This window comes from Pagrus major, chromosome 1 (genome assembly GCF_040436345.1).
Source record: "Pagrus major chromosome 1, Pma_NU_1.0".
In the NCBI taxonomy this organism is placed as follows: domain Eukaryota; kingdom Metazoa; phylum Chordata; class Actinopteri; order Spariformes; family Sparidae; genus Pagrus; species Pagrus major.
Genome location: NC_133215.1, coordinates 5,071,687 through 5,096,197, shown reverse-complemented (window position 1 = coordinate 5,096,197; position 24,511 = coordinate 5,071,687). Strand labels below are relative to the sequence as shown.

At 42.0% G+C, this 24,511-nt stretch overlaps 1 protein-coding gene across 1 annotated transcript in view; it reads right to left on the bottom strand.

Moving 5' to 3' along the window:
• Positions 1-24,511, bottom strand: part of lcor (ligand dependent nuclear receptor corepressor) — a 75,695-nt gene that overhangs the window by 26,124 nt on the left and 25,060 nt on the right. The window contains exon 2 of the mRNA XM_073478492.1: positions 4,830-4,895. Coding sequence (XP_073334593.1) covers positions 4,830-4,895 — 66 coding nt within the window. The remainder of the gene's footprint in view (positions 1-4,829; positions 4,896-24,511) is intronic.

The following is a 24,511-nucleotide window of genomic DNA, read 5'->3' as shown; positions in this document are numbered from 1 at the left end:
TCTCTCTCTCTCTCTGTCTCCGTCTCTCTGTAATGAAAAGGTCAAAGGTGAACTTTGCTTGAACCCCGTGGTTGTGCCCCTTACAACATCCCTGGGAAGGCGCCAATTAGCTGCAGTCCCACTGCTAACGTGACCCCCTACCCTCACAGCAGTCGTGTTTCTGCTGTGTGTGTGTGTGTGTGTGTGTGTGTGTGTGTGTGTGTGTGTGTGTGTGTGTGTGTGTGTGTGTGTGTGTGTGTGTGTGTGTGTGTGTGTGTGTGTGTGTGTGTGTGTGTGTGAGAGAGAGAGAGAGAGAGAGAGAGAGGGGTTGTGAGCTTTAGGAAGGTGTTGACAGTGTTTACATGAGGCTGTAAGTGTGTGTTCCTGCTCAACACATGCACCTGGTTCATTCAACATGTGAGTGGAGAAACACAGAAAGAAACCTCGGTAACAAACTAGATATTTATAAAAGAATGTTCTCAGATTTAAACTTGAACTTCGTCTTAAGATTATTTCTGACTTGTGTTTGATTGATAAAAGATCCTGAGCGTAAAAAACGTTGCTGAGTACGGTGCTAAGAAAACATTTTTTTAACTTTCATACCTGTGATCTCAAATCAGCTTAAATGGCGGCACCTGCTTTTTCAGTCTGGAATAACCGTGATACAAAACAGAAAACCAAACGTTGAAAGATGAGATCAAGTCAGTGGTAGAGGAGACTGAAAGGCTGGCAACATGTATCACTGTTGTGCCGTATATTATTTCTAAAGCTCATACAAAGTTCATGCAGTGTCCAAAACTGCAATACCGCAACATAACCAGAAGGAACATCACTTACATCAAGTCTGTACTGTGTTTAGAGATCATTTTCCAGCAAACTAAGCTTTTATAAATAACTACTTACTCCTGGTTTTCTTGATTCAAGATCAAAACTGATCTTAAGCAGAGCTCGAACCGATATCTGTTGGCCGATACTGGCACATCACAGATATATCAGTATCGGTGCTTATGTTGTCAGTATCAGCTGATATGAAAACTTTTTGGTTTTAAAGAACAGAATGCAGAAACGGATGCCTGGGGTGATTTTTAACTGTTAAATTTCAATTGTGGTTTGGCCACTCAAATGTAATCAGTTCATCCAAAATAGAAGACACTACAGCAGAGAGAGCGAGTTTGATAAGAAAATAATTAAGGCGACTGTGCCTTAAAGCCGGTTTAATCACCATGGTACACAGCTCAGGGGCCGTTGAATGATTTCTGGTTTCAGTTTGTTGTTTGCTGTGTTTTTGTCTCTTTGTGGACAGCTGGTAAAAGACAACTTATTTTTAGACAGCAGTTGTTGAAGTCTGATATCAGTATCTACTGTGAACATCAGAATTACAGAGCAAAGACTCTTAAACTACAGTTTTCGAACATTTAACATTTTCGACAATTGCAGCAGAAATCAATCTGCAATAGGCTGAGAGATCGACGTCCGCACCCACACACAGAACCAGACCGGACAGTAATACAGTCACAGTACATGTTGGCTTTTAATTAGAGCCCGACGGAAACCTGGTTTGTTTTGTTTTTTGGCAGATGACAATACCAATATTAGAAACTTTAAAAATCTGTGATAGGACAATAGCAGCTGTCGTTTAAATCACAAACACACACCTGGCTGTTCAGCTGACTACCTATATATGTACATGCCAGTGTAAAGTTGGAAGTTTCTGCATTTGCCTCAGTGTTGCTGGACCGGACAGACTGAGAAAGAGACGAACTCGGGGAAAGACTTCAAGACTCATAGAATAGCTGATCAGGTGTGATGTCTGATAAATGACAACCAGAGCCACTGTGAACGTCACATGACCACTTTAACACTGAACAGCTTGATGAGGACTGACTGCAGCGGAGGCAACAAGCATGTGTGCCTTCTTTAAGTATGGAGTGCAACAGGGAATTCTGGGAAATGTAGGAAATCACTACTCCCTGATGTAGAAGAGGATGAAGGCAATTTGAGGGGAAATCATTTGATAAACCGCTTTCTTTCTTTTAAAGTGTGAATATTTCAACGTTGAGAAATGTTTATGTTGCACGTTTATGAAATCGGGTGTGTGTACGTGTGTGTGTGTGTGTGTGTTTGTAATGCACAGGTTTCACCGTCTGCAGCTCTGTAAACAAGCGAGTGCCTTTCTTTACTCGATGAGAGAGTGTGTATGTGTGCATATATGTGGAAGTGTAACGCATGAGTGAAAATGACGTAGACGAGCCAGAAATATTCTAAAAATGCCTTAAGTCGGTGGGGGAAGGGTCACATGACTCCAGGACACCGCGGTGACCTCGTTTCTCCGTGATAGGACGAGAGAGAGAGAGAGCGAGGGAGAGAGATCTGGGTGTTTAGGTGAGGTCGGACTTGATGGTCGTTTTTTTTTAGTCTCATGATGTCCATATTTGATTTGTGACAGTTTCAGTGACTTCTGAAATATTTTATGGTTTATGAGTGCAGACTGTGTTTCCCTTCTCACAGGACTCTGTGGCTCTATGCTGCGTAAAAAAACACATAAATACATACATTCTGTTATTTCCCTGAGTAGTGTGCAATGCAAAATGACTTACAGATAAATAAATGACATAAACGTGAATGTAAACACACAGGACGGCTCATATATGGTCCTGAGATGTTTCAGGCTGTCTGCGGTTATCAGACCAAATTTAGGACAGATTTTTGGACATGCACTGCAGGCAGTTAAAAAGGTATGTAGTGTATTTATGTGGTCACAGGTTTTTTGAAGGAATATGGTTATTAGGGTGAGGTAGGTTGATCTACATTTTGCGAACAGATAAGTGTAATTCTGAACTTAAAAGACAGTATCAGGTTCATCGGCGGGTTCAAAGATTTATAACATTAAAAATGTGGACGCAGAAGAGCTCGATTTATTTTAACAAAAAGAAACAGATGGATAAATTAAATTAGATAAAATATTTGTGGCAATCAAGACCAAATCCAATTTTGAGACTATTTAGACTTTTCAAGGACCCGCAGACATCCAGCACAGTTCCACGTCAGAGCAGGTTATAGACCCGCATAAGAGTGGCGGTTTGGCTCGCCACGGTGCGAAAAGTACCGCTGTGTGAACAGAGGGTGACGCAATTCAGACAGCCAGAAAGTCTGCATGTGTGAGGCGAACATCCAGTGCCGAGCGAAACCACCGTCTTTTCCTGAACCTAACCAGGTCTGTTTGGTGCCTTTATTTGAAAATGTGATTGGTTGTGGCATGTTTGTAATCGGTACCTGTGTTTGTGACAGTGACACATTGGACCAGCGGGGTTTATTCCACTGCGTCGGTCTTTGTGCATCATAAACATAAAAACAACAACAACTCTTTCTACAGTTGTTTAATCATGCTGCCATCACAGCTGTACATCTGACCGAGGTCTGTCCAACACTTGATCAAGGGTTCCTCCATTTTTTCATTATTTTTTTCATCTTACAACTTTTTGGTCTATAATGAGCATCACATGGCCTCTAACATGTTCTCATTCTTTTTTTTCAAGCGGTCCAAGTTTTTTTTTTCTCACTGGACCCCGCATCATCTGATCAGCCTGAGCCTCCTTTCATGATCCTCTGAGCTGCCTCGCCTTTCACTGTAATGGCCTAATGGACTGTACAGAGGGAAAACACAAAAAAACTTTTATGCTTGAATAAAATATCATTCATTAAAACCTCTGAGAGCACACTGAGGGAGAGGCCTCATTTACAATGGTGCCGAGGCACAGAGACACAGTTAATCAAATACAGTTAAAATGAAAGGAGGAATAAGTTTATTAAAAAAAATAATATTGTTGAAAGGTAAACGTGAATGTCTGCAACGAGACCAACAATGTGATTACAGCCGATTCATTTTGCAACTAGTTTTTGGCACTTGCAGCTTGAGCCACGTTTGTGACCGACAGTACAAGACAGCAGGGCAGAGAGAAGAAACTGAGGGTAGCTTCTGTAAAATACACGTGTAAGTAAATAAAAACAAGTGCTTATGAAACGCATCACACACAAAACTCTACATGTGGTGTTCAGCTGTAACATTAGCTGCCACCTTTGTAGAAAAACACAATACCAGACCAGACAGACTGGTTATGCTGGGGGGGGGTGGGAGACCAACAGTTTCTGTCGTCTGACCTGCAGATTTAAGCAGCTGATCCATCAAACAGTGTTTCTTCTCATTTAGAATCAGAACATCTCAGTCCAGTTAAATCCAGTCAAAGGCACCGTAAAACCAGCCTCATTAACTTCCATACTGTGTTGTTTTTCTTTTTTTTTTTCCTCTTTAGTGACATCTGTCCGGTTTTTCCAGCCTCAGTTTGGCATCAATTAAACATGGCTGCAGCATGAATTAATCATATTGTTTTGTATACTAAACAGTTTATTCTGGAGGCATGGAAATAAATGTCTTTAAGACCGATCAATAAATAGATAGGGGAGGTGCTGTTTGGATATATTTATTGAACACCCATCCGCTCTCTCTCTCTCTCACACGGAATAAACAGTGAACTAGATTCAGAGCTGAGAAATAAATAAACCATGAATGCAGGATAATGATTTTTTTTAAACAAAGCTCGGTCAAACGTAAAAAGGCGATCCACAAAAAAACAAAATCATTCTGGTGCTTGTAAACAATTCTATTGGCAGAAATACTTCAATATTTCTTTCCTTGCTTATTGAGCTGTTTTTTTTATTATGTCCACAGCATTACTGTTTCAACTCTGAAGCATTTTGTAATTCTGTTTTTATGAGTAAAATGTAAAGATCTCTGAACATGTGACTGTCATTCACAAACGTATATGTTAGTTTGTGTGTGTGAGCTTGTTTACCTTGGAAAAGGGTGATATCTTTGACTAGTCCCGGCCCAAACAAGCCTTCCAAGATGCTTTCAAAGCCTGCGACAAAGAAAAAAGAGATGTGAGGTTAATGCTCGCTGACATGTTTGCCATCAAAACAACATGACGGCAGCTAAAACACAACGTCAAACTGTAAAAAAACAAAGCACTTCGATGACTCCAGTGTTGTTTTGCAAAAATCAAACATTTACACAAGAAATCCATCTTAAAAGGAACCATTACTTTATGTTCTGAAGGGTGAGGAACATAAATGACAAAATGTTTTTTTCCCGTAGGACTTATTTTGCTGATGCACAGCCTCCGCTGCTCAAACCCAACGACCAAAAAAAAAATAAAACGGAAAGAAGCGATTTGTAAATCTGAATTTATGTTTTTTAAGATTTTACGAAAACTGACGACAACAACACAAATAAAATACATACGTTCACACACCTACATAGACAACGTATGTAGGTGAGAGCGCTGAAAACCCAGAAACACACAACAGACGAGGCGCAGCACAGGCTCTTTTTTGGCAAACACAAAACACACACCGAAACATCTACAAAGACGAGGCTGGCTGAGCACCTGATATGCATTTACACACACACAATAGACACACACACACACACACACACACATTGACACGAGTGCGCCTATACAGATAGGGTGTGGAGGCATTTATTAGTCTCTGTGCACAAAAGACACACACACACACACACACACACACACCTCGCCTTTCTTTCCAGCTCTTAAAGCAAATTAATACACCGAGCTAATGTCACTCACTTTTTATTAACTGTAAATACCCTTATTCTGCTGTTGCTTGGCAACCGCATACAGAGAAACATAAATACATATTGCAGTTTTCAACCTGACCCCCCCCCCCCCCCCCCCCGCCTCCCTCCCCCATCTCCCACCCCCCACCTCACCCGCCATTAAATGCAAATGGAGCAGACAGAGAAACAGAGACAAAGACACGTGTGTGTGTGTGTGCGTGCGCATTTTTAGCATGGATTGGAAAGGTTAACAGGGCGCACACACACACACACACACACACACACACACACATACACACCCAGAGTTCAAGTGGAGCCACTTGTTAGGCCACATATTTTACATTGCAGGAATAAACTAGCTTGATAAACACAGTCTGTATGGAAATGCATTTCCCCGTTATAGAGTCATTACGGCTGACCTCAGGACAGCAGCGTCACCACTTCAGCTCCGTCACAAGCGGCCGACAGGAAGGAGGTCGAAGATTCAAGGAGTGTAGCTGTGTTTTTACAGGGTTCAGACCGAAAATCAGTCAAATACAGCAGCTTGGTCAGTGATCAAAAAATGGCTCTAACTAACCCTCTTCTGTCAGTATTTTAATGTGAACGGCATATTATGACACCATTGTGACTTTGTGACCGGTATTAAAGTTGTCAAGCGTTCGCGGTTTGGTTAGGTTTAGGAAAAGATCATACTACCAAATCAGTCTTGACTCTTGGTCACAAACAAAAGGGGTGAACCCCAGTCTCTGGAGGTAAAGTCCAGTGTATGACCCACCCAGACCCCTGACTCTGACTCTCACTGCACTAAGGGGGCGCTTCAAGAAGTGATGCTAGAGGACCACAGCGTCAAACTTCGAAGCGTACGGCCACCTGTATTTGACACGTTGGGACTGAGACCGGGCCGTACCGATCCATTCACCAGAATAAAATGATGCATTTTTGTGTTTCCGAAAACCTCAGATACATTCAAATGCTTACATGTCATATTGACATTTATATAATCGTGATATATCGTGTTCATATTACATGTATATGAGCGGACTTTCATGACGGCAGGCAGACAAGATGGTAGTAACATTACAGGTGGGGAAGACGGCTGCCAAGCCAGAGAGCAAAGTTAGAGACAGCGTTTCATTTGTGAGAATGAAACCATTGGATATGTTAAAGACTCGTTGGGACATTTGTTTGTAGCAACAAAACCAGATAATTTAAGCCAAAAAACCCACAGACATATGGTACTGCAACCATCTTTACTTTTTTACTTGGATTACTGGATGTAAACACTCTGAAACTAAACATTTTCACTGCATAGTTTAGTTTATGTAATCACACTGCATTCATTTGTTCAGAGGCTTTTTCTGTCCAAAGCAATTTTAAACACAACAGAAGAAATTTGGCTCCAACAACACATTTACAGTTAATTAAACCACCAGGGAGGAAGTCAAAACAAGCACGGAGGATTTATATAGACTATAGCAAAAAGATCGAGATCATGTCTACCACAAGCTGCAGTAATTAAACCATCTTGTGGCCACATCTCAGCCAGCACCATGTTGACATAAAACACTGAGGAGGAAGAAAAAGGCAAGCTTGTGGCTTCACCTGCAAACTTACACCTGGAAACACACCTGTACCGTCTGCTCTGTGAGACCAACGCACAAGATTCGAAAAGCACTTTAAATAGTCCAAACAAAACCGAAATTTAAAGTGTGTGTGTGTGTGTGTGTGTGTGTACAATCCCTCATCAACAGTCCTTTAGTCCTCTCAGCTTGTGTTGGCTCGATGCCAGAGACAAAGTTGTGTTATTCTTTAGATTCCAGCAAGACCCTATCATGTGATGATGGTATGATGATAGACACATTAGTGCACACACACACACACACACACACACAGGGCCAGAGCTTGGCAGGGGGAAGCTTGAGTCGACTCTTGATGAAGAAAACTGCAAAAAATAAGAAAACATCTGCTATTTTATTGGAAAGATTTTTTACATTTTGAACTTGGACAAAGGATCGTTGGACATGTTACGCCGCGTCCCTTTTTGGATCCACAGTGGTGCAAATATTTGGCTTCATGCAAAGTGTTTATAGGCTCGAATGTTAGAGGTAGAAATTCAGATGAAACCCGTCACCAATGTATTCGTTCTATTGGCCAAATGTTCCCTGACGGGCAGCCAGCATCTTCCGCTTTTCTACCTCTTTCCTCGCTTTCTCAAATTAGTACAGTACTGCTGCATATAGTGGAAACACACACACACACTGGCACATCACAAAGTTCCCTTAAACCTGCGCATGCAAAATTCATGCGGCCTACAAAGGCAGCTTTGATAACAAAAAAAGGGAAGCTTCAAAGAATTTTCAAAAGCTTCAATTTTTTTTTTTCCTCCTCTCCAACTGCCAATACACACTGAAATACTGCTCTCCTTTCAAGTCAGGGGGGGGAAATAATTAGGGTTGCAGCGCCGCAGCGTGAGAAATCAGCCCTGAGAGTCAAAGTTACACGGGCCCCTGCGCTATTTGGGCCACAAGATGCAGAGCGTTTTTCATATTTAAAGTGACACGAATGCATCCCCAGCAGCGGCCAGCGTAAAGGAGAGGATGACTCTTTTCCCCCCGCGAGGGGCCGAGGCCGCGATTGGACGGATGAGATGGAGGATGTGATTGGACAAACGAGATTAGGGGGATGCGATTGGCTAGATGAGATAACGGCGACCAAGTCTCCTGAGCCACAGGCAAAAAAGCTCCCGAAATGTAGGTCAGTTAGTGAATACACTCTGGGCCCAAAAGCATTCACACATGACATGGTAGAGAGAGAGAGAGAGAGAGAGACCACACACACACACACACACACACATATATATACATTATGGTTTCTGGGTTTGTCTCAGTGTGTTATGCAAAAATGCACGTGAGTACACACACACACACACACACACACACACACACACACATACACAGAGCTGTCCCCAATCTCTGAAACCTCCATTGTGTCACTTCGTTTCACTTCACAGAGTCCAGCAGCACAGCTGAGAGCAGCGTGACACACACACACACACACACACACAAAAATACACACAAATACATGCATGGAGGGAATCACAAGACATCGAGCTAATCCACATCTGCACCAGAAAAGGACAAACAACCATTAATAACACACTTGAGGACAGATGTGGACACGCTGACGGCACAATGAAGCCTCGCTGATTGGCTTACAAGATGTGAAACAGAAACATGATTTTAATAATAAAGCAGAGGCGGACATTGTGAACAAACACACAGTATTTAAGCACATGATTCATATTCCTTATTCACATGTAGGGATTTACTGATATGAATTAACGACCGCTAAAAACCAGCCAGCATCATCAGCTTTCAGTCAAAAGAAGGGACGCACAAGTTGCTTTAACTTTGTGTCTCAAGCCACCTGAAGAAGGCAGCGACTTAAAATTGCTAAAAAAAATTTAAAAAATCCATCCAAAAAGTCCATTTTATCCTTACATCCCATCACACATTACAGGCAATACAGATATATCCTCCAAAGTGGATAATCTCAGTGTGGACGGGGAAAACAAAAGCTTTGGTAAGATAGCATCATGTGCGACACAAACTGCTGCTGTGAGTCTCTTATTTTGAAACAACATACAAACAGAACAATCATGCTTTCATTAGCCTTTATGTTTCTGATGTTCACATAAACATAATAAGGTTGTCAGGATGCCAGAATTTGATACGATACTGATACTCGATACCTCTTCTGACACACGTCAAGAAGATGAGAAACTTTCTTTTTTTTAGATAACCTGCACACAGCGTGTAAGAGCAGCCTTCGGTTGAAATTCTGATTGTACATCCGTTTGTTTTTTTAAAGCTTTGGTACTTTTGATGCTATCGAATGTGGGTGTCGTGTTGTTTTAAACACGTGGTACTGAAAAAGCATCGAAGTACCGATACTTTGAGATTTTGTTTTAAGCTCGTCCAAAGTATGACTTTGCGAGCATTCGTTAGCGTAGCACAGTTATGTTTATAGCCCACTTAGCATCATTTATATCAGGTAGAATTAATGATTAAGTCGCTCTTAAGCTCATTCAGTTGCCTGACAACAGAAGTGGGCAAATACTTCAATGGCAACACTGACAAGAGACAGGAGAAGACAGTACAGAGGTTTCATTTTCAGACACAACAGCCCAACTAACACTGGATTTTTAAACAGAAAAAAGCAAAAAAAATAGTCACTTTTGATAAGGATCCCTTGAATCTGTTTGAAATAGTTTTGTAATGAGTAACTCAAAGCTCAATCCACTTCAAAAAAAGACACCGCAGCCCTTGGAAGTGAAACACTGACCGTTAGCTGCCAGTATAGACGTTAAAACAAACAGCAGGTGTAATATCTGGAAGATCGAGGAACACTGGAGACTGTGAGGGAGGTGTGGCTGACGGTGGGTGTTGGGTAAAATCAATAGGAAATATCTGTTATTAGCAAAATACCGGCCCGGCCAGCTTATCAGTCGAGCCCTTGCAATGACCAAACAGAGTAACTGTGCAAACGGAGAAACAGGAAGGGCCATTAGCCATTTTCCTTTTGTGAGGAGAATCTCTCAAAACTGACCAGGAAATGCTTCAATTATCTGCCTCGCTGTTTGGACACGGCAACAGGGAAATCCAGCAAGAAACATCAAAACATGTGAGGATAAGAAACACTGCTCTGCTGTCTGTTGAGAGCAACTGAGCTGCTCAAAAATTAATTCAGGGTATGCTTGTCAAATCAAAGCACACATACACACACACACACACATACACAAGCATCACTCCCGTTTCCAGCCGCCGTGGAAAGGAACTGAACACTGAAGGAGGCAGCGCAATCAATCTGAGAGGAGAGGGAAGGAAAACGGGGAGGGAACAGGGAACCAATGTTTGGCTTTTCCTTGTGACCACTGGACCTCCGCTATATATAGTTCTGCATGAACATTAATAATTTAGCATGACCAAAGCCCTTAGAACAGGGCCTCTCGCCTGGCCCCGATCAAATCAATACCTAATTAACCCTAACACGGGTCTGGGCTTAAGGGAAGAGGAAGTGAGACAACATGCAGGAGAGAGTGAGAGGGAGGAACAACAAGCCAAGTTAACTTAACGCCTCGACCCGACACTTTGTTTGTGGTCACTGCATTAAAGTCTATATTCCCCGTGACAAGGCTGGTTATACTTTATATTGAGCTCCTTGTAATCAGCATTAGTTAATAGATACTGAAGCCCCTTTAATTCCTTTCATGGTGCTTTTATTTTGGCGTAGTATTACCAGTGACAGAAGTAAATTCATCAGCGTTGAAGAAGAAAACACGGGTTTTGGATGAAGAGCAGCCGACTTTGAGACGATCACTGCCCACAGCATCTTTTTTCGACCATCCGACCCGACCAGTCGGACCGCCCCCGGGGAGGAACGGGGAGAGATGCGAGGTGGTGAGCCATGCTCATCAACAGGAAATCAACAGGATTTCCGCAACAGGAAATCAGAGACCTGTCTCGACGGGCCGCGTTAGGAGCCGCACAGGACCACGGCAGGTCGAGGAGAGGTGGACTCTGTGTTTACGTCATTGATGCTCGTTGTTGAATTACTCGATGTCAAACTTTCAATATGAAAACGTCGACCACAATATCATCACTGTCTTCTCGCTGCTGTTTACAGTCACCCAGAAGCAAATTTAATAAATGCACTTCGTGTTTTTCTTATAACAACAAGGAATGTAGTTATTATGCTTTAATTAAAACTTATTTAATCTTAATGTTAATCAGAAATGACATGGGCCTTATCATCTATTAGTTAACACTTATAAATTGTAACAGAATAATGTAATAGAGACTGCACTGTACAGCCGTGTGAATATGATTCAGTTTGAGCCACTAATGCTGAAGCATGAATTAAACAGTTGGTACCAAGTCAGCTCATGCAAACACAGCTTCAGCACTCTGTCAGGCTGAAGATGCTTAAACAAGCTTTGATTTTTTTAAGGGTTAATAAGCACATGTTGATGAGCTTTAGCCAGCCAGAAGGCCTGAGACTGTACAGTCAACCAACATAAAACAGTAAGAAGCAGCCTTAAGGTGCTTAAATGTGTATTCTCCTGCAGTATAAAAACACTTTGTTTGGTAGAGTCAAAAGGAGACGTACCACACAAACGTAGTGAAAATCTTTTGATCCAAGATGGATGACGCCCTAAAAATCAATGGTGCAACAGACCTCTCTGATCTTTCTGATCTTTGCTCTCCGAATCAGCTCCAATTAGCTGCAGCCTTTTCCACAGAGGCTGCTTTGCTTTTTTTTTAGGTAAAAATAACATAAAACACTATAATGCTTTGCACTTTGACCCTGATTTGAAACGTCCACACAGCAAAACTTAACTATAATCCAGTGGTGACAGAGAGGGACGTGACACGGGGGACATCACATGTCGGCAACCAGAAACACTAAAACAGAAATTTATGGACGACTAATCCATTTTTTCCACACGTTTCATTGATTTGGACTCCACAGTCACTTTAGTATGCCTAATGTGGCAGCTAGTTCAGCGGACAGTAGGGTGATACATATAGTTAATCTTAAAGTTAATCTGTTTTATGTCTAAGTATGTTCCTTTGCATGGTCATCATTATTGGAGCACCATTTTGACACACCAGCCAGACAACAGCAGCACTATCTTTTACCACCATGCACATGATACAAATTTAGATCTTTTCACAGATTTCAGCTGCTTAACAATGCTGCTAAAGCGAGCGCTAACTCACGCTAGTTTGCTTACATGCCCAGCCTGAAATGGCAGCAGAAATAGGCCGCCAAAAGACAAATATTTAACAACTCAAAGACAGACATTTTTTGGACTTGGAAGCAACACTTACATTTGTCAATTGGCCCAAAAGACGATGCCCATATCGCTCTGTTTCTGTTAAAGGTGCAGGCAGTTGTTCGATAACATGCTGCATCCTAGCTAAGCTAAAGAAGCTAAATTCTACGCCTTTTGATTGAAGTCTCTGCCCCCTAGAGATCAAAAACAATGTCGCGTACCAAGAAAAAGCTAAATATAAGCTAATATAAGCAGCTCTAATACTGTATATGTCCATAACAGGGCTAATAGAGTGTAGCTGTAAGCAAGATATATTTTCCTGCTAATTTTGGTAACTGTAACTGCGTTTTCTGTCTTTATTCGTTTCTTTTCTCAGAAATAACACTAAGACATGTATGTCCTGTATGTTCTGTGGCCTCGATGGTTGAAGTGAATCCCTTTCTGGAAGCTCCACTCCCTCTTCAGGATCGCTCTCTTTAATGCGAGGTTCCTGACAGTGTACTCAGATGGCGCCCCAAGGACCAGCTTACTGGTTTGACTGGATGACGTTTGACTGACTACTGGCTTCATCTTTCCGTTGAAGTTTGACCTTGGTGCCTCGGTGAGGCGTTCAGGGTCTGATTTGTAGGTTTTTCCACTCTCTCTTTTGTGGTGTGTTCTCATCACCAAACTCAGCATTTCTCAATAACTTGGTGACCGATTTTGATCTAATTTGGTGTAAATTTAGACCAAGAGTCGAGGAATGTGATTAGTTTTTCATGAGGATGCAGATTCATAAACATGTTCTACTAATTTCTATAATTAATAACGACATTAAGTATGTTAAGGAAAGGTCACATTGTTTTTTTTTATGCCTTCTGTTCTTCATTAGTAGACAGTTGATTTTCTTGTTAAAGAATGAGTGAAAAGATGTTATTTACATCTGTTTTTGAGCCACAATCTTCACTGTAGCTGCTGAGCTAAAAGCATTAGCAGGTGCATGAGCTTGTCTGTACATAGAGGGTATAAATTTGGGATCTCAGAGTTTGTGGGGACTGAAGCTTGACGAGCTGTTTTTCTTTACATTCGTTATATTTTTAAGTTTTAAGACAAGTCTCCAGCTACTTCAGTTGTTTAGGTTTAGGATCTAAATTCCTGGAAAGCGAGGAGTCATTTTACTTTACTTTTATTTGTGAGCTGTTTGAGAGTGCGGTGATTCACAAACATCACAGAGGAAACATCAGCCAAATCATTTCTCTCTCTCTCTGCAGGAAACAAACTTCACTGGAACTGTCGAACCATTTTTGTCTGTGTGAGAGCAAATAGAAAATATAATAGCTTGTTTACAAAGAGTCACAACCACCTCTGGCACTGTGTGTGTGTGTGTGTGTGTGTGTCTATGTACAGTATGTGCATGTATGTACTGTGTGTGTGTCTGTGTGGGTGTGTGTCGTGGGGAATGAGGAGGAAAATGAATAAAGCAAATATGTGCATGATTGGCCAAAGGCGTGGTAAAACACAGAGACTCAAACAAACTGCAGGAAACACACACACACACACACACACACACACACACACACACACACACACACACACACACACACACACAACGTAACACACAGCCTAAACGCACTGTGTCGATTCAATCTGACGGCTTCTCGGCAAACCAAATCCCTAATCTCATCTCATCTCTCTCTCTCTCTCTCTCTCTCTCTCTCCCTCTCTCTGAAGTATCCGGTGATGAGCTCAAAGGAGGCTGATGTGCGCTGGCAGCTATTTCTGTGACTAACACACCACCGCTGCACACACACACACACACACACACACACACACACGCTTGTTAACGCAGCAGAAACGCTGTAAAAAGCAATCAAAATTGGGCGGTGTCTCGTAAGGAGGTGAATCAACCCAAGAACACACACCTTCACATCAAACAGTGGATTTGGTTTGTTGTTGTTGGTTTTTTTTTACATTATGTTGCCATGGCGTTGAGCCAGTCACACTTCCAACATTTGATCGTGGTCATGGCTCAGGGAGAGGAAGGAGAAGAAGAAGAAAATAGGTCGAGCTCTCTGATTGGTTGACGAATCACCCCCTAACATCAAACAGCAGCACGACGGATGACTGCGTGTGCGCAGCGAATCCCTCTCCTCTCCTACAGAGACACACGATTGGTCGAGGCAAATTTGGGTCCCCGTTTCCCCCCCCCCCATGATGCACTGGGGCAGGCTCAGATGGGTGTGGCGCTGCTCTAAATCTTCTTCTTTTCCTGCGCTCAGCTCTGCAGCCGAGCAGATGTCACAGCGGGAGGAAAGGGGAAAAAAAATGAATCGGTCCAATTACTCGTCTAATTATCTAATTATTTCATTATGTGGTGGAGAGCAGGAAGGAGGATGGAAGACGGTCTCTGTGTTTCCTTTCTCCCTCTGTGCTGCGTTCCTGGTGACGCCACCTGCAAACGCAGTCCTGCGAAGTATTACCTCTCTGCTCTTCCTGTGCAGATTTCACTGCAACTTGCTTCCCTGACCTCCAACACAAACACCAACCCCCGCTCGCTTGTTTAACCACCACCCCCCGTCTGTTTCTACGGTGGAGAAAAAAAGCGAGGAGAGAAGGAGGTGCAGGCGTTTGAACGTGTTAACGAGAAACAAATTGAAAACAATTAAAAAGGGAGCGATGGGAGAGTTTGTGTTTTCGCGCAAATGAATGAGGACATCGGGGGAGGGGGGGGAGATAGCGGTGATTAGAGAGGTATTAAAGAACGAGAGTGGTAATTGGTGTATTCTTTTATTTTCTGCCAAGTGGTAAACAGCAGGGGTGTGATGGAGCAAAAGACCTGAACAGAATGAGGAGGATAAACTGGATACTTGAGGTGAGAGGTGTGAATCTGTCGTCTTCTGAGTAAATGTAGATGCATTCTGCTCTAACGGAGTTAATTTAAAGATAAATTAACTTGAAATCAGATTTTTTTTTGGCTCCCCTCTGCTGCCAAACATCTCCAAACTTGGCAGGATGACTAAACATCTGTCCTGCAAAGGAGTCATGTGACTTTCATTTACAAGGCTTCATTTCCACGCACGTGGTCGGTTTGAGCTTAAAGACATCCAACTGCAGGTGTGATTGCACCTTTTGCAGTGAGCTTCACTGGAGGGTAAAAATAAAGACAAAGCAGGAGACGACAACATGAAGTTAACCGACTCCCTGGTTTGTGTCGGTTTGGCTGTTTTCCAGCTAAATTTTACTCCTGATTGCTTCTAAACCACAGAGTCGGCGCTCGCGGTCAGTCTGGATGCACCTGCACCATCTGGACCAGCGGTTCTCAACCATCTGCCTCTGAGCCCCGAGAACACACTGCCGGTGTCTGCAAATTAACTCCATGGTTTTCCTGCCAAGATGCCACAAATGCCAAGAATTTTTTTTTAATTTCTGTTCCTAAATCGTATCAGTCCATCATCCATCGTCTTATTTTCGTATCCCCACAGCTGCTACGTGTTAGCACAGGGGAGTAATCTTTATTTGTAATGTTTGGTTAACACGTGGAGACGACGGAAAAACAGATGCTGTCTTGTTTAGAGCAGTTTACACCTAAAAGAAAACCGCCACGTTTCACATTAATTTTATATTTTCTTTCTTTATCATGTGACGGGTGCGAGGCGTAAGTCAGGTAGGCCGGCGTTTCTAGCATCAGTTAGTGTTTAGTTTCACGTGTTTAGTTTCACTTCACCTGGAGACTGGGTTGAGGGCTCAATATAGAAAATATTCTCGTTTTTTAAAGCTGAAACGAGAGATTGTTTGGCATTTTTTGACTGATTGATAAACTCTTGTAGATTATTTTCTGTTGCATAATTGAACATTTGACTTTATGTTTTGCTTGGAAGGAAAACTTTAACTTCACCACCACGCCGTGGATCTTTGAGTCGTTTCATTTGAATTAGAAAGCGGGATGTGGAGCCTCACTCATGCTTACGAGGTCTAACCTAGTGCCTTTTCAGTCTCAGTGTTAGCTGTGTCTTCTTCAAGTGTTTTCATGTCCTTGCTGTGTGAAGCACTTATTGATAAAAAAAGATATTCAAAGCTGTGAATAATTAAATGTGATTAGACTTGACTAGACGGGCGATGTGAAATGGGTCAATGTCTCGGGTTTGTTCGAAGTGGCCTCTTGTAGGACTTCTGCACGCTGACACAAACAGTGTCGACACGCTGCCAAAAGATGAACTCAAGATGAGGACCTGCACAACACTCGGCCGGATCTTTCATTCTGCCTTCTCTAAAGAAAGCAATTTGAAATTTTCTTTACTTTTCAAGTATTTTTGCTTTGATTCTGCTAACACATAAAATGTTTCACCTTTTCCACATGAAAATACTCTCCTTTCTAACCAAACACGTTCCTGTCCACATTACTCTATAGGCATTTCATTATTCTACAAGGTCAGGGGCAAAAAATGGAGCGAAAAAGGAAAAATAACAGTAAATTAATGTCATAGAGAGTTAACAATAAAACACTAAATCTAACAAATTGACATTTTCCTTCCTCTTTAAATTCTTTTCAGGCAGAAGAACAAATCTTCACCGCAGGAATGAAAACATTCTGAAATATTAGCTTTGCAGCTGGGAGGTGAAAGAATGTAAAAAAAAAAAAAGAAAGAGAAAAGGTTGTAAATGGTTGATGAGAGAGTGACCTTGCCTTTTAAAGACCATCTCGCTTGAGTGCAACATGCGCCCCCAACAAGCACTCCAGACTTGATCATTTCTAAAGGGCAGCGCTCCGCAAATTCACTGGAAACAGAAACCTTTCATACTGACGACACACGGCCGTCCGTCTGGCCTTGAATTTTTCTTTTTTGGCTGATGTTGACGCCCGTCTTAATGGAACACCAACAAACTCCCAGTTGCCGTGAACACACCACCCTCGGCTACTAGGGGTATTATATATATATTATATCGATTCTTTGGACAACAATACAATATTTGCCGATATCACAAGACGTGCCACGGGAATTTCAAAATGAAGGCATATCAACGATGGCAGCGATTTGAATCGATGTTTTCACTTTGTATTGATGCTATTGGATCGTTGATCGCTGAATCGATACATCGATCCGGATCGATGCATCATTACAAGTCTCCACAGAAAGAGAAAAAAGCGCCTTGACAGAATCGTTACAGTTTCCATCACGTGTGCCTGAAGAAGAGGAGGAAGCAGCCGAGATCAGTAACTAGAACCCGTGTGAGACCAGCCTTCTTAAAACTGATCAACAGAATAAACAAAGCTGGAGTCATTCGCTTTAATGAACGATGATAAGTATCGGGGAGATGATGGTTTACGTGAGGCGGCACCGTCCAGTGAACAGGCAGATAGTTTTAGTTTTATTGGTCCATTTTTTTTTTGAAGAAGAAGAAAATTAATGGTTTTTATAAAGTTTTTTGTTGATTGTTTTATTACATTCATAAAGACCGGATACTGCAGACGAGACAGCAGAATTTGGACTTGACCAGCCCAACAAAAAATGACTTTGGACTTGTTCAAGACTTTTGCAGTAAGCGACAGCCAATCTGGGACTTGTATCAGGTCAGATCTAAAGTATATGGAGTGTTTTCGGGTCGGGTCCTGCTGTGTTAGTGGTTTTCTTTGTTAACGGTCACCAAGTCAAGTCTTCTTGATCTCTGGACCTCACGTGATTCTTTTATTTAATCCACCTCTTAGTAACCTCAAACTCTATGAAAATGCCATACTTAATTGCTAGAATGCCCTTTTATAAATACAACAGCCTGAAGTCACTTATTAGCTCAATCACAACCATCAATTTGACAAAGTAACGTAGGGTTAGTTTTACTGTAGGCTCACGTGGATTGCATTGAAATTGGCTGGCAACAGCAGATATTTTTAGAAAGTAGTTCTTGGAAAGCTGTAAGATGTTGAACACATTACAAACATTGACTGTAAAAATGCCATCTAGTTGCTGTTGAATCGTTGGAGTGAGATTTTTCAGTGCTGTAATGGAGCAGATCTCAAGACCAAAACTCTGCACTTTAAAAACCCTCAGTTTCAATGACTTGTGACTCGAGCTCTACTGCCTGTTAGAAAACATCCATTTCACAGAGTCATGTTTACACAGAGGCTGTCGGAGCGGATCACGGAGGGGCTTTAGCCTCTTGTCTCGGGGGCTTCATCACCGCAGCATGCGGAAAGCTTTGTGTGAAGTCTGCTCGTTGTGGCGCGTGGCAAGGTTTCAGCACAGCATGCAACACTGTGGGAAAGTTCTGTGGCGCCGGCACACGAGTCAACAATCACTTGCTCGATCTCCTCGTTAGCACCAAGGAGCTGTGAAACCGGAGCCTTTGTCTGCTTCATTATCTCCTAACACGGAGCCTCTGAGCCCAATCCTCCTCTGGTAATTATTATCAAGTTCGTTGCAAAGGGAGGCGGGGATCTGATCTAAATTACCTTTTTTTTTCAAGAAAGTAAAGCATAATGGCTCCACAGTGTAACACAAAAAAACATCCACGGCACAAATGAGGCGTTCAACTATCAAATGAGAAACATCCGGGCTCGGATGGAAAGCAAACGAGGCCGACATCTAATCTTGTTAGTTGAGCTGATGCTCTGCTGCTGCTGCTGCTGCTGCTGCTGCTGTGTCCTGTGCCATTCACAACTTCAACATCATTATGTGTCCAATCAGCAGCTGGCTCTCTAAAAGGACGAGTTATTATCAGCGCTGACCTGAGTCCAGATCAGACCTTTAATCAACATCAGAACTACACCGTGGTCGGAAAGTTAAAGTATGGAGTTTGTCACAGTGGTGACGTGACGGACTTCGGGTCAGAACCCACCCAACACCTGAAAGGTCACAGGTATAATCCACTGCTTTTACTGTGAAGCAGCTACAGGAAGTGTTCTTTTGATGCGATCTGCAGTGGACGTTCCTGCTATTCTTAATTAATCCTTGACTTTTCCTTTAGTGCCAAAATGTTCCCGTGTACACAAGATGCATCAAACTCTAAAAGGCAGATCGATTTAAACTTTATTAAGATTATTCTTGCCCCCCAGAGGATGAACTATTTTCCATTTCTGGCACTTAATAAACTCTTTATTGCCTCCCGGAGGCCAAAATGGATTTTTTTTGTTGTTTTTAATTAATTAATCTCCAGATCCACAATTTGATTTAGACCTCGATTGTCTTTTGTTTTCATGTTTTGTTTTGGGTTTAGAAAAGAAAATGGGGGGAAGTTCTGGGTTCTACTTGATCAACTACAATTTTTGATATTGAGAACACAAAAGAAAACTATGACGGCAGATTAACTTCATACATTAACTTTAAAAACATTTCTCTTAAGACCAGTCGACGGAGTACTAACGAAATGCAGCAAAAAGTCTTGTTTCTGCTGGAGACTTTTGACTCTACACGCTCTTTTCCATCCCAGAGTTTTAAACCAGCGATGTTCTGGTCACGAGTCTGCTTCTCTTAAAAAAAAATTAAATAAATGAGGCTTGAAATCATCATTTAGTGTGTCGATGCCTCTCACATGTAAGAGCTGAGCTGAACAACACGCTGTCAGGAGTGTAAGGCAACACAAACAGAGTCATTAAATGTTCTCAAGAATCGAATTATTAAAGCCGTATAATCCCAAATTAAATAAGAAAATCAATTCCCACTGTGTAACAGGATGTTTTCTGAAAGAAGGGGGAATTTTCAGTGTGGACTGATTTTACACTTTTTTTTTTGTTTTCATGCATCAGAACTTTATTTTCCTGCCGGCAGAGGAAACAAAAATCCTTCAGTGGTGAAAACAGCTTAAAGCAGAACGCTTTGTTCAGAAAGGAGCTGCTCATGGACGGAAACAGTGACACAGACGTGACGTGGGAATTTCAAAATAAAGGCGTATCTTAACGATGGCGGCGACATGAATCGATGTTTCACTTTGACTGGATGCTATTAGCTCGTTGATCACTGAATCAATACGTATCGATCCGGATCGGTGCATCGTTACACCTCTATTATCTGTACAAACTGGCTCCTTATAATACAAAACACTATAAAAAGGTGGAGCTGAAAGTTCCTGGTGAGGGAAACACACCATCTTTACTCGCTGTTGTCATTTCCAGTCGAGAAAATATCACAAAATAAAACGTGTGTTCTCTTTAAAAAAGTACAAACATAGGAAGATAGGCCTTCTTCGCAAATTCATCCATCTTCTACGATACGATACGAATACTTTAACTCTTTTATGTGAGCGGTTAAGTCTCTGTTAAGCTGACAGGTATGCGTTATTGATACAATGCATATTTAACGGACTCAGGGTGGACATCAAGCGTCCGACACCGTGATGCATCAGAGTACAAAACTGCTATTGCTGATTATTTTTGGTCAGAATTGGTCATTTTATGTCGCAGCAATCCCCCCCAAAAAACCTCTGCAGCAAAACCCTGGACATAAAAAAGAAAAAAATAGCTGTAATGGTCCTTTAATACAGAGGCTGTCTAGGAGCAGATTAAACTACTGACCCTGTTCTGGAGTCAGAGGAGAGGAAAGAATCCAGCAACAGTTCAGAGCTTATTTTTTTAAACGTAACTAGATTTCGAGGAGCTTCAGCCTGAAGGATTCACACACACACACACACACACACACACACACACACACACACACACACACACACACATCTAATGAGATTCAGTGACTCACTGTACCATCACACACGCAACTGAGTAAAGATGCAGCGCTTCAGCACACAAGCCTTACACACACACAAACACACACACACACACGCAGCATGATGTAAGAAAACACACTATTTGTTTTGTTTTGGAGCAGCAGAAGCATCAGGCTGCGTTACTGCGCTAAACAATCTCATCTGGTCCCCACTTGACCTACATTTCACTTGAATTAAAACTCGCCCTGTGCATGAGGGAGAGAGAGAGCGGGAGAGATTTGCAGTGACATCATGCTTAACGAACAGCTGAGCTACTGGACAGCAGGAAATTCAATTTGCGCAGGCAGGACCGCGGCCACCTATCGCACCGCTGGGGGCCGACACCCTCCACCCTCCGGTCGAACCACAGCAGCCGAGGGGTGGGGTGTGTTTTCTCTCTTTTTTTTAAGCTTTTAATGCCAGTGATTAAAGGCCGAGGCGAGGTTCGAGGGTCTCCGCTAAGCACCGAATAAATGTGTTTGTTTTGTTTTTTTCCCCCGGCCGAGCGGAGCTGAGCGGACAGATGTGAGGCACCGGCCGTCCAGAGCAGCTGTGACCATCACGTTTAATCTCTGTCGCTGGATGCATCTTATTCAGGCTGTTCTTTAAATTTTCAAGAATTTTCATGTGTTATTAAACTCCAGCAACGCTTGTGGTCGTCGTCTCTTGTTGTCATCCTTTGTAAAATTTTACCTTATAGAGCGAAGCTGAGGATGAAAAAAGGCTCCGGCTGGCACCGAACTGTGCCATTTGTGTCATGGCTCCTGAACACACCACAGGACAGAAGTTTGTTGAGTTCAAAGACAAAACTCCTGAAAAAAAAGAGACCTGGAGCAAGTTTTAAGTGTGAAATGTGTCAAAATGTTGAATATATGAGAGCATAATAAACTGCTTCACAACACGAGCCTACACACAGTAGTGTCATTAAATAATGAACCGCTGAGCTCGTTTATTTAGGTTTTCTAATTTACTTCAAACTCTCCGCAGAACAAAGAGCTCGTGTTGCCTGCAGCTGTTGACGTCTTCTCTTCTTCAGATGGATTCCCTCATTTTCTTCGCTTGTTATTTCTAACAGTGTGAGCGCATTAACATGGGCTGTGAGTGAACATTTGCTTAAAATGTGAATATTGTCGTCACTCAAACTCCACAAAACCGATCTTGGAGGGACTTCTGAGTTAATCCATCGCGATTGTTTAATTCTTCGACAAAAGAACGTAAAGAAGTTTCAGATCTTAAAATGTTTTTTGGTTTATGTGAGCGATTGTGTCGATGAAACGACCGATTATGTTGTCTAAACCTCGACAACATGACACCTTTTCAGATTCTCACCAGTGGACACTCTTTCAGGAGTGGAAACAGTTTATGAAGCGAAACAGAAACGAAGAGATGCATTTTGTTTTCTTGCTCTGGTAGCGGGGGAATCTCACACAAACAGCTGCAGCATGACGCCCCGAAACAACCAAGCAGAATCGGGCCTGCAGTTTGTTTTGGTGACACAGCGGGGTGTCGACGTCTCTCGCAAACCCAACTGAATCTTAATGTGTGAAATCTCCGTGTGAGCCTCATTGTTCAGTCCAAACAGCACTCACGCCTGCCAGGCAGCAAACTACATCTCCTATCGTCCCGGGTTATTGTGTCTACACCTACATCTGTCCGTCCTCTTGTGATTATTGTTTTATCACTGCCGGTTAAACTTCAAGGTCGTCCCTCTCTTTGTAATCGTTTTGAAGATTTCAGGGTGGTTCTGGGTGTTTTCTGTCCCCGCCGGCTGTCGGGTTTAAAGGTTGATAGCGGGCTAAACCTCTTTAGCCGGGGCCCCCCAGCTCTCTCTCTCTCTCTCCTCTCCTCTGGACCCCGCCGGGGCACGTGGGTAAATTCCTTATGAGATTTAAATGTCGGATGAGACAAAAGAAAGCAAGAGGGCTCCACACACACACACACACACACACACACACACACACACACACACACACACACACATATATTCACTCACAGGAGGCTTATGTGATCACTGTAGAGTTGTATTTACCGAGCCTGTTCGGGTTAAAGAGAGCAGAACACACTGAGGCAGGATGGATTGAAGGCGACCTTCAGCCGGAGAAACATAATACACCTGATGTTTCCCTCTCTCCTCTCAGTAATATCCTTTCTATTCTCTCTTTACGTCCATGTTATTCATTCATTCTTCACGGCTTTAATTACACCTCTCTCCGGCTCTGTGTTGAAGGCGAGCATACCTCCGTCCTCTCTCCTTCAACCCTGCTCCCGTCTGTGATCGCCTGCAGTTAAATAAACTAATGGGCCGCTCTTTAACATGTCACATGTCAAGAGATCCAGTTAAGAGTGATACAAAATGATTTCCATTTACTCAGAGAAATGACCTCAATGACTGGTTATACATTTTCTTTCCATCAATCAAATGTTTTATTAATGAATTAAACATGTTTTTGCATCTTTGTCCAGTAACGTCGCTAGTTGGATTTTTTGTTTTGTTGCTATTAAAATGCCTTAAAGTGTTTTTTAGTCTCAGATTAGATTAAAATACTCTCGTTAAGATTCAGGTCACATTCTGGTCGAGGAAACTGAAACGACCTTCTGCTCTGGATCCTTTATGTTCATCAGACAAAACTCATAAATAGTACATTTATAGCTATTCTAACTTTAGTAAGCAGTTTTTTTACTCTTATAAACCATTTATTGAGCAGTTTTAAAGGTTTACAACCATCAGCTGCAACGACCATGAAAACAATGTTTGTCCATCAGGTCTCTTCAGTTTGGGGATCATCGGATGTTTCAAGCGAAAAAAAGTGTAAAAGTCTGTTTTTAAAAATTAAGTTGCTTCCTTTTTGTGGGAGGTAAAAATATTCTTTAAATGTGTAGGTTGTTATTATATTAATTGTTTTGCATAATCTGAGCACGGAGGACCGAGTTTCACTTTGTGCAAGAAGTCGTAGAAAATGAAGGGAACTCGGGAGGTTTGTGTCATTTTACATCTCAACGGTACAAGACGATAAAAAAGTTTGCCCTCCAATAAATTTCATTTTTGTCCCTCTAACGGAAAAAGTTTGAGCACTCCTGTTACAGATGAACTGCACAGTGATTATTAACCATTTAAGTATTTAAAACTTCAGAAACAACTTTACAATAAACAGTTGTTTGATAAATCCTTTCAGCGTTTGTTAACAGTGAAATAACCATTAACTAAAGTTTTATTTACTAACATTTATTCATGATGTTTGTAATAAAGTGAAACAAAATGAAACCAGATGTTGAGCTGCTGTTCGTTCATTTCAAGGCACAAATTAATAATACATAGTTTTCCTCTGTCAGCGAGGACTGACTGATTTTTAAGTCTTGTTTGTTTTCTATATAAATATTTTTAATGTGTTCTG